At 38.2% G+C, this 16652-nt stretch overlaps 1 protein-coding gene across 1 annotated transcript in view; it reads right to left on the reverse strand.

The window, feature by feature from the left end:
• CCDC186 (coiled-coil domain containing 186) overlaps positions 1 to 16652 on the reverse strand; it is a 34571-nt gene that overhangs the window by 10219 nt on the left and 7700 nt on the right. Inside the window, exons 2-10 of the mRNA XM_058029268.1 lie at positions 10724 to 11402; positions 8309 to 8435; positions 6223 to 6351; positions 5093 to 5305; positions 4150 to 4269; positions 3483 to 3587; positions 3040 to 3138; positions 2168 to 2254; positions 1262 to 1404 (exon numbers count right to left, since the gene is read on the reverse strand). Coding sequence (XP_057885251.1) covers positions 1262 to 1404; positions 2168 to 2254; positions 3040 to 3138; positions 3483 to 3587; positions 4150 to 4269; positions 5093 to 5305; positions 6223 to 6351; positions 8309 to 8435; positions 10724 to 11385 — 1685 coding nt within the window. The 5' untranslated portion in view covers positions 11386 to 11402. The remainder of the gene's footprint in view (positions 1 to 1261; positions 1405 to 2167; positions 2255 to 3039; positions 3139 to 3482; positions 3588 to 4149; positions 4270 to 5092; positions 5306 to 6222; positions 6352 to 8308; positions 8436 to 10723; positions 11403 to 16652) is intronic.

The following is a 16652-nucleotide window of genomic DNA, read 5'->3' on the forward strand; positions in this document are numbered from 1 at the left end:
AGTCAGGGTTGGATCAGACAAAATTAAAGGTTTAGACCATTCTAAAAGAGATGTCTAGATTATCCTTTAATTTTGCAGATGAAGAAGACCAGGGAACACTGCAGGTGAAGTTCTTCCCAGCATTCAACCTAAAATCATATTCTACAGCATTTATACATTCCAGGATGTCTGCACTGAAATTGAAATAAAAGACAACATGAAATTTAATGTAGGGATAATAAATGTTGTATGGGAAGGATACTGAAGAAAAAAAAACCAAATTGAATAGGAATGAGAGACATATTTAAGCATGTCTCAATTAGTTAGAGGAAAAGATAAGTGGAAACACACATTTGTAGTTTCACACTTTGATCACAGTCACTTTAATTAATTTGGCAAGATTCCAGGTGAAAAATAACTGTTACTGATCCCAGTGCAGGCTCCACTGGTTTCCAGCACAGAGCTGTTTCCCTGGAAAGGCTGAGGACACCATGACAATACAGGTGACAGACACACAGCACATGGAAAGTGGCTGATTTGCTAAGCCATGAGGAAGGCCTCTAATTATGGAAATACTTTATACTGATAAATAAAAACTGTTTAGCAGAACGAGAGGGACAGACACAGGGGTGGCTCTGCCTATCTGACATTTATCTATCTCCATTTATGCAGCACCAGTGGAACCAGCAGAGTGGCCAGCATTTGTATATCCCAGTCGATGTGCACCTCACAGACACAGGACTATGCTCAAACACTCCTGAATTGTACATGAGCCCAGCCCTCCCCTGACATTATTCCTCTCACATTCTTAAATAAGTGAACTTCAACACAGCAGAATGAATTGCAGCCCATTAGAAAGACAAATGCCTCACACTGTCTGAATACAGCATCTCTCAAGTAAGTAAAATTCTTTCCATTAAATACTTTCATTCATCCATCACAATCTTAAAGCAATTTATCTTTCCATTTTAATTGCTCCCCTGCATCTTCCAATAAAATAAGCACTGAGCAGACACCTAGAAGACAATTTCCTGTAGAGTATGTTGGAAATCAGGCACTTGTTATTCTAACAATGAGAGATGCTAAATTAGATTTATCAATCTCAATCCCCTTGGTTTGTAACCGGCCACCAAGGTTATCTTCAATACTAGCAGCACTGATTTAAATAAAGACAGGCATTCTTCAAATTACAATTAATTTAAAGCATGAATAACTTCAATAAAACAAACCCTTCCACATCTCAGAAAATCTTAAAATCATTACTCAAAATGCACAGCTGTACCTCTGATGCTGATCCTGCAGTTGATCTACAGTTTTGACTCTGTCCAGCAAATTCTGAATTTCACTTTTCTGTCTATTTATTATCTCTTTATACTTGGATAACTCATCTTCTGTTCTTAAGCGCTCATCCTCTAGACACTTTACCTAAATGGAAAAACAAAAAATAAATAAAACCAGAAACGATTTAGTTTCACAAACTTCAGAGCTAAATTATTCTGATCACATATCTAGACTGTAGTACAAAGTTCATGTGTTAATTTTTTGGTGGTTCCAAGTAACTTAGACCAATATCCCAAAGTATTTCAGATCAAATAGAGTCAGAAAAGCAAACAAAGTTACATTCAACAAGCATGATTAACATTAGTTTTGCCCAAAGGCTCAAACTTATCAGCCTAATGGTTCAGCGTCCACAGATATGACATTTCCCCAGTTACCAAGGCAACCATTTATTCCGTCTCCCTCCCTTTTTCCACATCCTATTGAGCTGCTCTGGAGGGACTGGCATGCTAGTCTATAGACTGTCCACAAGTTAGGGACAGCATTACCTCCTTACCAGAGGTAAAAACTTATGTCACAGGTAGGAGAAGCTTACAAGTATTTTATTTAAACTAAATTTAGAAGATTTAAAATATTTGCAGGATTACAAATCTAAAATGTTTCTCAACTTTTCAGCCAAATGAGGCACACATGATGAACTGTTGTGTTACAGATCAGCTCCTACTTTCTAAAAAAGGCTATGCAAAGTCAACAATAAGAGATCCTTTCTAGTCTCACATGCCAGCCAATCTCTACTCACACTGTTTATTCCTGAAGAAGTAAAAGTACAATTAGGAGTGGAATGTATTTTGTTCCAAAAGCCCAGCACTATGCTTTCAGCCCCACCCCAATCCAACTCAGCACACTTTACCTTTGTTCTGAGCGTTCGAAGCTCATCCATGCCTTCCTTAAATGTTCTCTTCAAGTCTTCCACTTCTTTTATTTTTGCATGATGCACCTTTTTAGAAGGTAAAAAGCTCATTAAGAAAACTAAATGTACAGTGGCACCTCAAAAAAAAAAAACCAAAAAAAACAAAAAAAAACAAAACACCAAAACCTAGGCCAATACAGGCCATCACAACAGCTGAGAGGGCTTGAGGCAGAAAAGGTACCCCAGAGGCTGGGTTTACTTCTTCAGAATGGAAAGCAAAACCTCAAAGCTTCTTTATTCTCAGGCAACTGAGAAGAAAAGTGAGACTGCACACTCTGGCTTCAGGTACACAAATCCATGGCACAACAGGCCCTAAGAAAGCTCTGAGCAAACTGGCTCTTGGTCACCTCTGAAGAGGGCACGTGCACAGATGAGCTGTGAGTACACACATCATTAGAGAGTTTCACTTTGGGGCTAGCAAATCTCTACAAAAAACAGAGGCTGGTCCTTGTCTCTTCTTGGCATACATCTTGGCAAAATACTGGTCAGGGAAAGGCCTGATTCAACTGAATTTGTGCTTTTAATTACAGCAACATTCATGTTTATAAATGAAAGAGAAGTTATTTCACCTTCACTATACCTTATTTTCCCCCTAACTTTGTTTATAAAAACTGAATCCAAGGTAGTACCTGAAGATATCCTCCAAAAAAGCAATGCTGGAGGGCAGACACCTGGGATTTAGTATCAGACCACCAAAAAAGGCAAAACCCAAAGAACGTGGCATAACTGTAAGCAGCTTAAATAAGATTCTCAAAATTATAATTTCATGGAATTCTTAACCAGAAAGTGGACTCCACACAACACATACTTACCTCCAGGTTCTCAGACTTCTCCTGAATTTGTTTCTCTAGTTCTCCTTTAGTTACTCGGAATTTTGCATCCAATTCATTTGATCTGATTTCTTCTGACTCCTAAAGGGATTGAAGAAATGTAAGTAGAGTTTTAGAGTTCTACGTTTCCCTTTCTATTCTATGAGTGCACAGGCAGCTTTTCACTTCACTGAGTCTTTCCTCTAAGTGCACCTCTAATAATCCTGACCATGCCAAAAAAGACCCGCACACTGCATGCCAATCAAGATAAACATTTTCACTTTTATTTAACAAGTTTTCAGTAAAGTAAAAAACCCATCTCTATTCATCTCAGCTTTGGAGCTTGCACAGGATAATTCTTTCCTGCTACAGCTTAAGCTAAAAAGAAATGAAAAGAAGACTCAGGCACTAAACAATAATTTGACCTCTTGAGAAAATGTGCTTACTTGATAGGATTTTATCATTTCTTGACAGTTTTTCCTTATCTGATCTCCTTCTTCTTTTGCTTCAGTTAATTTTGTCATTGCATCTTTGAGGCGTTCTTTGGTTTCCTACAAAAACAGTAATTAAAAGAACAGGTTAAACCTAGTAAAGTCCATTTACTTCATCTGAGAAGCACATTACTCATAACAAAACTGCCCTTTCAGTCTGAAAAGAATTAACAAAACAAGAAGTCCAACTCTATTTTTCCCCTTGCTTCCATTCAGCTGTTAATTTATGTAATTCCATTTGACCCAACACTGAAGGCAGAATAAAAGGAACTCTTGTTTATGTGCCATGCACATTTTCAGACAGCAGATTTAACTCTATCACTTAAAAACTAAGATAACAGTTATTTCAAATAAATAACCCACTCCCAAAACATAAACTTAACAACAAATTAGAATTTGATGACTAAATTAAAGAGAATGCCCCAGTACATCCTCCTTTCACATTCTTTCAACATTTCCATTTCAGTATCACTATTTGAGAACACTACTCTGACTTTTGCTGCAGGTATTTAAATTAAACAGGAACACCACATTAGGAACAGTACATAAAAAGTAAATACTGTAACAAGTACATTACTCTGACTATATTTTCATGTAATGATATCAGCATCACTTCACTCACCTTGTGTGAATCCATTTCTGTTTTCAATTTGTTCTGAGCCCATTTTACTTTGATAACATTAGAATTGATTTCTTCTTTCAATTTCTCTATTTCTCTGTTGAGTCGAGTGGCTTCACCGTCCTGAGAAAATTTCATAGGTTTTTTATAAAATTAAATGATCTAGTGTTTCTAGAATAAAACTCCAGTTATCAAGTTTTTTTTTTTTCTTATTGTCTGGGTTTTGAAAAACCATGCACATATTTCAGAATGCCTAATAATGCTTAAATCCAGTGGGGAAAAAAAAACCCATTAGTGTTGTGGTTAGAACAGCAAGGTAAGGTTGCATTACTGTTAGCATATGTTAATATTATATATCTGAAAAGACAAAGCACCAGAGAGGAAATTTTTGTTTCAGAAGTGTAGTTTCTAGTCATTTATTAATTTTTGAATCTTCCACATGAAACAGAATTGAAAAAACAGCTTTGAAGGAGTACCAAAAGACTTGGACCATTTAATAATAATCTTACTGCTTTCTAAAAATGAGTGGCAAAACTTTGCATGAAGAATTCTATTGCTTTATTATCAATTTTTAGTAGTAAAAAAAGGGAATACAGAGTGAAAACATAGAAAAAACAACAAAAAAAGACTGCAGTAGTTTAATGCCACTGCAGCCTTTATCTAGACAACTGAAACAAGCTGTCTTCTCAAATTTGTTAAAAAAAAAAACGAAAAAAATATTATGTTTCACAAATTAATATTCAGGGAAATATTAAAAGGAACTTCAAAAAGATTGCAATGAGAACTGAGTAACTTTTTCCCCTTTCCTTGGAAGGAAGACATTTTCACAGCTGTGCAGCAGAAAATAAATGAGAACAGGTTTCTTTTACCAAGTACAACAGCAAACAAGTGATCAGGTTGTTCTGACAGTGCTTTTAATCAAGTCACACAGCAGTCCTTGGAGTACCTTTGTTTCATAGAGCTGGTGCAATCTTCCTTTTTCCTGAGAAAGTTGTTTGATTTTATTTGTAAGCTTTTCTATCTCTTTGTTTGCATCTCTCAGCCTCCTCTCCAGGCCCTCCTTTTCCTTTCGGAGGTCAAGCGACTCCTTCTCCCCGCGGACGTATTTCATCACCATCGTCTCCTTCTCGTGCCGAGCTTCCTCACACTTCTTGTTTGCCTTGAAAAACACCAAACACAAGGAATCAGACCTTGCATTTCAGAATTAACCAGGTATTTTTAGTATTGCAGTAGAGTAACATAACAAGGCAGGACTCAAAAGCTCCAGTTTGACAAACATTCAATCCCTCTTAAGCACTGAAATTACTCCTACTTTTAACAATAAATATTGTAACAGCTGCATCTTTACAGCTGAACATCTCAAATGAGTTATCAATACATGAGTAATTTGGTTTTTAGAAGAAAAGAAGTATAATATTTAGGAACAGAATTTTGCAAATAGTACTGGTACTCTCTCTTCCTTCATCCACATGCCAACTTGCCAACTTGCCAACTGCGCAATCATTATCCAGTGGCTTGTTTTTCAGCTGGATCACTTTCAGTGGCTAACTTTTAAAGATTCCCTCCACCCCACACCTATCAAGTTCTGCCTCAAATAAGGAAAAAAAAATAAAATCAGACACTGAGCTTTAGAACACATGCAACTGAGAAAATACTTGGTATAGTATGATATTAAGAAGGAAAAAAAATTCCCAGATTTCAGTAACACATAAAGGTAAAATAAAAGCTTTGGGCTGGAATTGAGAAAAATATTAATTTTTTTGACAGCTACTGTCAGCTTTTAGCTCCTTTTGAATCAAGTTCAGCTTACAGGTAAAGAAAATGAGATTTCCTTGAGAGCTGAATTCAATACATATAAAAATAGGTATTTTTTAAAAGAGTTATCAGGCACTCTGAAGTGTTAACAGCTATTTCGAAATTCACTGCTGACAGTTATCCAAAATGCATATATAACTGCACACTAGCAGATCCAATCTTGGAATATTCTGTCTTATTTAGTGATCCAATATGTTTCCTACAAGAACCAAGTTTGTTCAGTAATGTAGATGTACAATAGTTTAAGTTTCTTCAAATTACCTGTTCCATTCGAATGGCCATCTCTTTATGCAACTGCTGAATAGTATTTTTGGCTGCTGCATCTTGAGTTACAAGTCTGTCTTTGCTAGTTTTCACTTCTTTATTAAGCTCTTCTATTCTTGCTTCCAGCTAAAAGACAACATCATTATATAATTATAGGGAAAATAACTCTTTGATCATGTTTTATAGAGGCAGGCATATTTCACACAAAATTAGATGCTTCAACAGATATTTACCTGTATTTTACACTTGTCAGGCTGCAACCACCCATATCAACATCTAGCTTTGCATGAGTAGGAAAAGCATGAAAAATGTCAATTCTCATTTCAGTGAGAGTGAAGATGCTTCAAACCAAGTAAACACCAGGCATAGTAATTTACTACACAAAATAACAGACTGACAGCAAGTCAGAGCTGCCAGAGAAGAGCAGCTCACCTTCCATCCTTTAGTTCCTATCCTTGTGCCATATCCTTCACCATGCCAGCAAAGCAGCCATGCATCCATACTGAAATGGACTGGGAATTAATTCATTGAAAAAATCACTCAGCAAATAAAGATGAGCTTAGTCATCATGCTGGCACTTTTTTTAGCCACCTACTGAACCAAGTCAGAGACCTGATCCAGCTGAAGAATAATCCCCAGTGTTAACTGGAACACTTCCCAGAGGGTGCTCCTTGCCAAGTCATGCAAATCCAGCAGGAGCAGCCTGGTGGCTGCAAAGGCTGTGACACTGCCCAAATCTTGTTCAAATTGTGCCTCACAGCTCTCCTCTTGTCCCAGGGGAAAGCCAGCTCACCCAGGCTGGGGATTTTGGTTTTGTTTGTTTGCTTTGGAGGAGAAGTGTCAGGATGCCAGGATCAGTACTGTACATTCTGTGCAGTCCCAAGCTGCTGTGTAAGAGGCAAGAACCACCCAATTTGCTTCTGTTACCACACCATGACTTGACCACATTTTGTTCAGCTCTGCAAATGCATCACGTGCCAAAGAAAAAGCTTCACATGTACAAGCAGGCAGGTACAGTTTGTCTAGAGCTTTCAGTGCAGCCAAGGTTTCATTTACAGAGAAGTTACCATAAAGCACTAACACAGAAATTCCAACAGTAAAACCCCACCTTCACAAATGGAAAAATGCAAATGATTCACTGCAATGTCTCTTACAGCTCAAGTGCTATCAACAGCTATATAAAACTATTATAGTCCAAAAGAATATTTTCTGAAATCACTTGCAAGCATGTAGTATCACAAACACCCTCACAAGTATTTTTTTCAGAATGGAATAAAGCAATTGCTGCATGATAGAGCTTCAAGAAATCATACATGACTCACGACAGAGCTATCATGGAAATACAGACAAGAAAGAATGAGAGAGTTGCTCATACTGGTTTATTCAGGCACAAGCATGTGTAGCCTAAAAATAACACTTTTCAATCACATCATGGATTTTCAAATATTCTCTGAAATCAGCCATGAATATATGAATATACTACATGAATATATTCCTCTAGAACACTTCAAGCCTGACACCCTGCTCTGTGAACAGATTTCTGCATGATGCAGACACCTGTTTCAACAAAGAAACCTGACAACCAGGACAGTCACCAGCACTTGGACAAACAGAAATTGGTATTTTATATGTTTCTCTTGCCAGATTTCCAAGATGTAACCTGTAATCAGTTTATAAAGCTGGCCAGCCAGCTGCAGGGACATCAGCAGATAGCTGATAACAGCCAAGCAGTGACACCTGGTGTGAAACCTTTTCCTCCCACACTAAAAGCAGCCTCCACCATGCACACACCATGGTCCTCCTTGGCCTGCTGGGGTTCTAACAAGCCCCTGAGAAAATTCCTGTATTTAGTACCTGCTACTACCACAGCAGAGACTGCCAGATAAAGAACATTTAAGCAATGGGAATCCAGAAAGTCAGCTTATCCAAATTCACTAAAGGCACTTAGACAATTTCTTGGAATACAAAAGTAGCTTTATCCTCTTAAAAAGCTTAGGATAACAAGCATGGGAATCAACAGTGGCAACAGTGACATTATACACAGGTGAAATACTAACCAGCACTTCTGTTTTGTTATCTGTACCTGTTTAATGATGCTGAGGTGCTGCTTTTCCGTTTCTGTTCGTTTTTTCAATTCATCTTTTAATTTGTCCTTTTCTGAGCAAATTTCCAAAATCAGTTCCTGATGCTTTTTATTTTCTTTAATCAATCTGTAAAGAAAAAAAAATTAAAAACAAAGTACATCAGTACTGGGGTTTTTTGGTTGCTTGTTTTCAATCTCGAGAAACATGGGTTTCGCTCATCGATCTGCAAGTTTTATTGGAAGCCAGAAACCCTAAAAAAACCCATGAAAGCTTTACAAGGAAAAAAAAAAAAAAAAGAATACTGTGCATGTGGAACTTAACTCCAAAAGAGCAAGCAGCAGCCTCCTTGTGAGGAAACTGCTTGTTTCCAGCATTTTAGGGTTGCTGTGGTCCATAATGACATGGGACATTTGGTAACTCTATGAAACTAGGAAATTGTAAATGCCAGTAATTTTAAGATAATTAAATACAGTAACTTCCAGACAGATAGTCTCACCAGTCATTTGTCTGAAAACACATAAATTTTATTTATTTCATGGATTTCTCAGAATACCCAAGAAGTTCACAACCTGGTAAGAAACAGAATCCTGATTTAAGTCCTAACTGGGTAACACGTATCTGTGCCCATGCTCTTTATAAAGTTCAATTTTCAGCAATAAATCCAGTTCAGCTGTTTGAAGCCAACTCAGACCTAGTTTGACATTCTAACATAAAACTCAGAAGTTACATTGTCAGAACTGCTGAATGAATAGTCTCACATGTATTTACATGTTTGCAGATACCATTACATGGTGGGTGGGTATTTTAGGCCACTAAATGCATAAATTTTTGAGAGGCATGCATTTACCTGAAAAAGATACTTAATAATCCCTTTATCCACCCCTTTGTTGAAAAAAAATCTCTGAACAAACTAGTCTCCTAAATTATAAAGAATTCAAAACCATCAGTTACAAAGAGCTGTGCACCTGTGATTTGCTTTTTAATCTATTAATGAATATTCCAGGATTACAAATTCTTAATTTATGCCACAGCTGCTGACATACATATTTAGATCAGATCACAGGAGACAACTGGGCTATTTCCAGAATGATGTTACAAGAAATTCTGCTGATCATCAATAAGGGACAAAACAAACAGAACCCAGAATAGCCTTTGGGCCAAACACAAAATGTTCCACAGCAGTTTCATACTCCTAAGGTGAGTTCCCAAGTGTCAAATGATTGCAGCTGCCCAAAAGAGACATGTTTTTACATAAAGCCTTCTGTATGTATATATAACATACACACATATAAAAACACTTGTCCCTGAGGAAGTAATTGATCCATGGCTGAAAATGCTGCCCTGCCTCTGAGTTTACTATGAGTAAGTAAAACTCTTTATCTCATGATCTCCTGGAATTACCTCTCTCTACACACCCACTACTTCAGATTCCCACTCCTCCTCTGTAACTTCTGAATGTCTAACTGTGCACTCTTCCTGTCTTCAGCTGACTCTCCTCACATGGATGGTTTCTGTCAGAGGTTAACTGGTGAAGTGCAACAGAATACTTTCCCTACTGGGACTCTGTCCCCCTGTCTGGTTTCCCTTCCTTTGATGTCCTCCTATATCATGGTACTGGAGAGCCTTATACAAAAGTAGGACTCTATTTCCAGCTCTGCACAAAGGAATAAATATAAAGTTAGAGGCTACATTTTGTTAGCAAAAAAACATTTCTAAAGAGGCAACAGAGTATTAAACGCCAAGGAAGGAATCGTGAAGTCAAGCAATGAACTGGCTTTTGATGAACAGAAATATTCATGTTGAATACTGCCTGGTAGAACTATTAAGCCCAGTTAATTATAACACTTATAAGCCATGCATTTCAGAAGTCCTCCTAAAAAATGTGCAGAGCAGTTTATCTACATATGGCACTTCCAACTCAAACAATACTCTCATCTGATTAACAACTTTGCTGGATGACAGCAGGAGATTGGATACTACTGGAAAAAGAAACAAGCAATTCTGAACATAAATAAAATGTCCATTGTGGGAGTTAGTACTTTCAAAGATTCATTTCTCCACAGACACATATGGACTGAATGAATCCTGGACTATTTTTAAATCACCATTACTGCTGCAGTATTTAAGTAATTCTAGACATTGGCAAGCTATTCAATGACACAGTTGGCTATTCAGTTGCTGCCAAATCCTGCAAGAATTCAGACATCTAGGCACACAATTTATTTACAAGTACATGCCACAAGTAAAAATTATTCCTTGCACAAAACAATTTTAAAAAAATCTCATTAACTATCCCCATACCAACTCAAGACAACTTGCTTCATACCAAAATGTTGTATGCAGGTGCACACAACATGCAGCCAAAGTTGTTCAACACACACCTCCAACTGTGAAGCACATACTCAAATACTCACTTTGTAATAGTTTCTTCTTGCTGTAGGTATTTATCTTGTACACATTTTTCAAACACAGCCAAGGCATGTTCACCCTTCTGCACACCATTGGGGAGCTTTGGTTCTTTTGAAAAATCTGTGGATAAGAGTTCAGACTCTATTTCCTTCAGCAAATCCTCCTGTGAGGAAGTCTGATGTATTGTAGAAATAAGTTTCTTTGTGCAGTCTGTGTCATAGGGGCTTTCTGAATAGATTTTATCACTTGATTTTTTCACAAAGTCAGACTCCTCCCTTAGATCCTGTAATATTTCCATTAATGATTGTTCTGTCTGGTTAGTTTTTGGATCATGTTGTTCAAGTTCTTCACTAGGTAGATGTTGTGGTTTTGTGGAGCCTCCTGCCTTTGTTTCACAGCAGGCATTGGCAGAGGAGTCTGTCCCTCCACACTGCTGCTGTCCTTCTGCTGGGGCCCCACTGCTGCTGGTGCCATCCTGATCTGGGGACAAGGAACTCAATTCCCTCTCCAAGACAGCAGCATCACCTCCAGTGCAACTGGTGCTTGGGCATTCCTCCACTCCAGGTGTTTCATCACCCTTCTCATTTTCTGAGGACTTGCAAGAGGCATCATCTGACAGATTGACTGGCTCCAGTGTGCTCTGCATTTCTGGTAAATGTTCCTCCATAATCTTCCTTTGGAAATCTAGATGGAGAATTCATATTACAATATGTTATATACAATATCAAAATAGATTGAGATAGGGGGAATAAAGACTACTAGAAAATAAAATTCTAAGTGGAAAAATATTTAGATACATATTTTACAGAATTTGTTGATCTTTCAGCCCAACCTTTAAGTAAATGCTCCAATACATTTTTTCCTAAGAGAAGGTGAGAAATGAGGGATAGCGAACATGAAGCAGAGAGATAATAAATGCCAAGGTAAGAAAAAAGAAGAACTTCTTAGAATTAATAATTCTACCATTTAAATCCACAAAAATTCCAAGTAATCACTTCTAAAAATACTTCATGACAATAAATAACCTAAAAAGATTAGGCACCCAGGGTCTTACAGCTCTTACTTCCCTATATATGATTTGAAAGCAACATGTCTTGATTTATTCATTTTTACAATACAGGGTGACTCCCTGGTCCAGCCAGAATATCCAATTTCCTCAGAGTCCTGTCCTCAATGAGCATCCATACAGGAAAATGCATCTGCACCCAGGAAACTGAGGGAAGGGGCTGGGGGAGAATGGGGTGAGATTCTCTTTTCCCATCTGTTTTCAAGCAACCAAAATCCGCTGTGGAAGAGCACAGATGGGCTGGGGCAGATCTACTCTGTCAAACAGTGGCTTGCAGAGCAAGGACTTGAAAAGCTCAGTAGAAGCTCTCTAGAAGGACACCATAGTGAGAACCAAATAGCCAGAATAATTATGGAAGAGCCTGGGTATAATACTTTTTTACTTATAATACTTTTTCAGGAATCCCAGATGGTCCAGTATCTCAAAAGACTACTAGCATTTTTAGCAAGCACAGGAAGCCCTTATTTCCATTAGGAGAAATTCATTACAGCAGTCCTAACTTTTATATGCAACCCTATCCTCCTACACTGGAAATTTAGACTATTTATAAACAATGCAAACTTTTCATTACCCTTTGCTTCAAAAGATTTATGTTCAGGTCAACACTGGAACCAGCAAATCTCACTGCTTGGTTCATGCAGTCCAAACAAATGCTCTTTTGGTACCCATCTACCCTTTGATAACTTCTGCTAGCAATGAAAATTCACAATGTACTACTATTATTCTCAAACAAAACAAACCCAACTGACAGTCTCAATGTGAAAGTAAAAGTGAACATAACTGCAAGAAAAAGTATTCAGTTTGATAGTTGCAGAACACATTAGTTCCCACTTAATTAAAATGCTGTTAAAAACCAATGCTTTCAGACTAGTGCACTTTAATCAATAATCATAAGATAGTCTGCCAATTATGCAGTTAAGACAGAAGAAAAATTCACCTGCAAGTATCTGTTCCCTCTTGTCAAAAGAAGTTTATAATCCACTTCACACTCAGCTGTAAAAGATACTCTATTAGCATAAAGCTGAGGAACTGTTTTTTTCTCCAGTAGTTACTCTAGTCAAAGTTCCTGATGATGCTTTCTCTGGAATGATCAGAGGGGGTTTTCTACCTTGTTTTAAGCCTTTTTAAAGGTACTTCTCAAGTATTACAGAACATCCCATAATGTGCAGTTGTTTGATGTACTACTGCCTCAAACCTGCTTGTGACTGCCCAGCTGCTGCAGTTCACCTTCACCACAAGAAAGGGAGTGGTAAAATTGGATACATGAACTTCCATGTTGGTTGTTACACGTAAAATTTCCAGTCCAGTCAGCAAGCTGGAGGGTATTTATCTCCATATGGAAGCAACAAGTGAAAAATACAGCCCTGTTAAAGAGCACATTAGGAAGGTCACTCAGTTTTCTTTTTATTGTGTTACTTCCTTCTGTAAATAATACTGGGAATTAGCATTACAAAGACTAATCTACGTGGAGTCAGAAATACAATTATTTGCACTACTCAGTCACAGAGTAAAAAAGAGCCACTGACTCCATATCCAAATAAATTAGTTATTATTAATCATAACTAAAGTGTAGGTTTTATATCAAACACATGAGGAATTTGAGTAATGACTATACAAATCAGTTAAAGCATGAAAAGAAAATTATGATGATTTAGTGTTCCCTGCAGTCGTACTTTAATTTTCAGTGGTACCTAGAATATAATTTACCACATTAAGTTCACAGTCTTTATGATTCCAATACACTGGATTTAGCCTTATCTGCCCAAATCTACCTGCACCTATCTGAACCTATGTATGACATATATAGATTTTTCCCCCCTACTGTCAATGAATAATATTAGCTTTTACCTTCTAATTATTAACTCTTAAACAGAAATTAAATAATTGATCACAGGATCACAGTTTATTTTCACACCAGAAACATGCAGACAAAGAACTCATGCAGAGCAGCTGTCCATGCAAATTCATACTGACATTCAAATACCTCCTGAATATTCAAAGTTTGTTCTGCCTACCTCAGGCAACTGAATATAACAGCTACTTCCTATATAATGCCAGAGACAAAACTGCAGTGATGTCACTGGAGAAAAGGCTCCTGGTTTGTAAGCAAAACATTTTGTGTGACACAAGAATCCCTCAGTCTAGCAGCAGCCAGTTGAGATGAAACATGCTAATATCTGACTGTTTCACATCAAACACACAAATCCATCAAGCTCCAGATAGTATTTGGACACCACCTGATAGGAGCTCCACACCTTCCCAGGTTTAATATCCATCTTGTATTACCCCACTAAAATTACCTTTTCAAAATCAGGGACGTACTAAGGTTATGTATACTGCATTAAGGAAACAAAACAGTTTAGTGGCTCTTATGATGTCTTCAGAAGGCAGCAAAAATAATCGGAAAAGGCAAATCTTGACTGAAGCAAGTGAACTGGCTTATGTAATGACATGTTTAAACATCAAACAAGCACAGTGTGTTGAGTGACAGCAAAGTGCTGGATTCTTGCACTGTTTTGCAAAGCTTCTACTTTCAGCCAGGTGCTCTGCTCCTTCCTTAGGCCTGACCATCATCTTGACAGCAGGGCAGAAGTGTGATGCTTGTTTCACCCTGAAGTCTAAGTCCCTTCTGCTGCCTGGGCCACAGGACCTTCTCAGAGCAGCACCCAGGGTGGCCCAGCCCAAGCCTGCTTGCCCACATGCCATGAATGACTGCTATCCATCCAGGGCAGCATGAGAAAAGCTCTGTCACTGCCCTGTGACACTCTCTGCAGCTGTGACAGGACTCTGTGTAACTGGTCTGACCAGCTGTCCTGTGTTTTACAGCTCACAATTAGTGTGACACTCCACACATCCTCCCCATGCTCCTGTCCCACAGCAGAGGAGGCAGCTGGCTGTGCTCTCCCCCAGTGCAGTGACACAAATCCAAGTGGAATTACATCAGTTCAGACCCAGGAATGAGGAACAGGAGCACAGCTCAGCCACGTTTGCAAAACACCTCCCTACACATCAGAACACAGGCAAGTTGTACCCTTCAAAGCCAAAACTGCCTTTTCTTTAAACAGCCACTGTTGTTTCTCATCACAGATGTGTCCTTCAAAGATGCAGAGAGCATACATACTTTTCATCATTATTCACAAAACTAAGCTTAAACCTGCACCAGCACAGATGATCTCCAAGTTCCACAGTAACATCTAAAATAAGTAAGTAGTTAAATAGCTAGCACAGGACACACAACATTAAAGGCTGGTACTGGTAAGGATTACAGCCATTTATCACACTACTTAAACTAAGATGTGCTTATCTGCTAAATTGCTGATAGCACAGCTGACTGGAATCAGAGGCAGGGAGCAGAGAGCCTGCCAAAGGAACACGTGAACAGCACAACAACTTTTGAATACAAATGTCTCCCAGGTATGGCAGTGAATACAAAGACTCAGGAAATAGCATTTTTTATTTCACTTTGTTACACAACAGAAACGTCTTCTATTAACTGCTAATCAAATAAGAAGAACAAATACGACAATGAGTCAATTAAGCTCTTCAAGGAAGTATCTGACACAGCATAAGTATTGATTATCCTGGGAGAACATCAAAAATCTCAATACACACTCCTGTAACATGCCAGCTAAAGGAAGAAAAAGATTTCCTGCAGCTACCTTCAGCAGCAGTCCAGAGAAGCTCATGCTGTAACAGCAAATTCTCACTTCAGAGTCCATGCACTGGCACAGAGAAAAGCATTTTCTGTAACACTCAGACCTCCCCTTTCCTCTGCTTACACTCCTAACTTTTTAGGGAAGCTGTTGGCACCCTCGTCCCTTGGCTGTTCATCCACTGTACTGGTTGGAAATCCCTCCTGCCATGGCAGTACTGCTAATTCTGACTAGAACTGCACCTTTGCCAGCTCCAGCCTGCTATGCAATGAGTACAGGCAAGGTTCTGGTCTGTTTTAATCCAATATTATGCCATTTCAAACTGCTTGTCTTTTCAATCTTCTTACTGAATGCAAATATGATTCTTTTAAGTCCCTGACTACAAAGGTCTTTTCCTAAGCACATGCACTACTAATGCTGGAATTTAATTTCATAAAATGAGCAGAATTTGACCCAAACTCTCAATACTTCTGTTGTAAATAGTCAAGAAAGAGGAAAAATACTTTGTTTCAGCCAATTCCAAAACACAAGTGAGATGACAGCTAAAGAAACACATTAAATTATAACTATAGGAATCTTTCTCTGAGGTGTGGCTCCCTAGAAGACTTCACTAAAAACAAGGGAAAAAAAGAAAGTGTGCCTTGTCACCTAGTAACTATCACAATGAGGTTCTTTACAACAAACAGATTAAAGAATGACAGAAATGTGCGCCTGGGGTGGTTCTGTAAGCAAACTTAAGGTCAAGGTCCTGAGAAACAAAAATCACTGCTTAAAGAGAAAAAAATTATATATATAGTAACACCTCAATGCCTAAAAATACTGCAGACAGAGGGGCAAAAAAGGGCAGGAAGGAATAATGCTTCACACACAGGTGAGTGCAGATATGAAACCTTGTTCAACCCAGGCTTGAAATGAAAGTGAAGAGCATTGAGCTAAGGGACTCTCAGGCAGAAAACCTTCTGAAAGAGGAGTAATAAAAACTTAATACAGCAAATACAGTTTACTGGACACCAGACACATTCAACTACACATTACATAACATAATAGCCAGTAGCAGTCAATTCTTTTAGCTCCTTTCAACAAGAAAGGGTTTTGCATCATCTTTGGGCAGATGGTTTCCATGCCTGGCTGTGCTCAGGAATCATCTACTCTCCAAAAAATACACGTGCAATCCAAAAAATTGTGAAAAAGCATTTCTCACACCAGCTCAGACCA

This window comes from Melospiza georgiana, chromosome 8, assembly GCF_028018845.1.
Source record: "Melospiza georgiana isolate bMelGeo1 chromosome 8, bMelGeo1.pri, whole genome shotgun sequence".
NCBI lineage: Eukaryota > Metazoa > Chordata > Aves > Passeriformes > Passerellidae > Melospiza > Melospiza georgiana.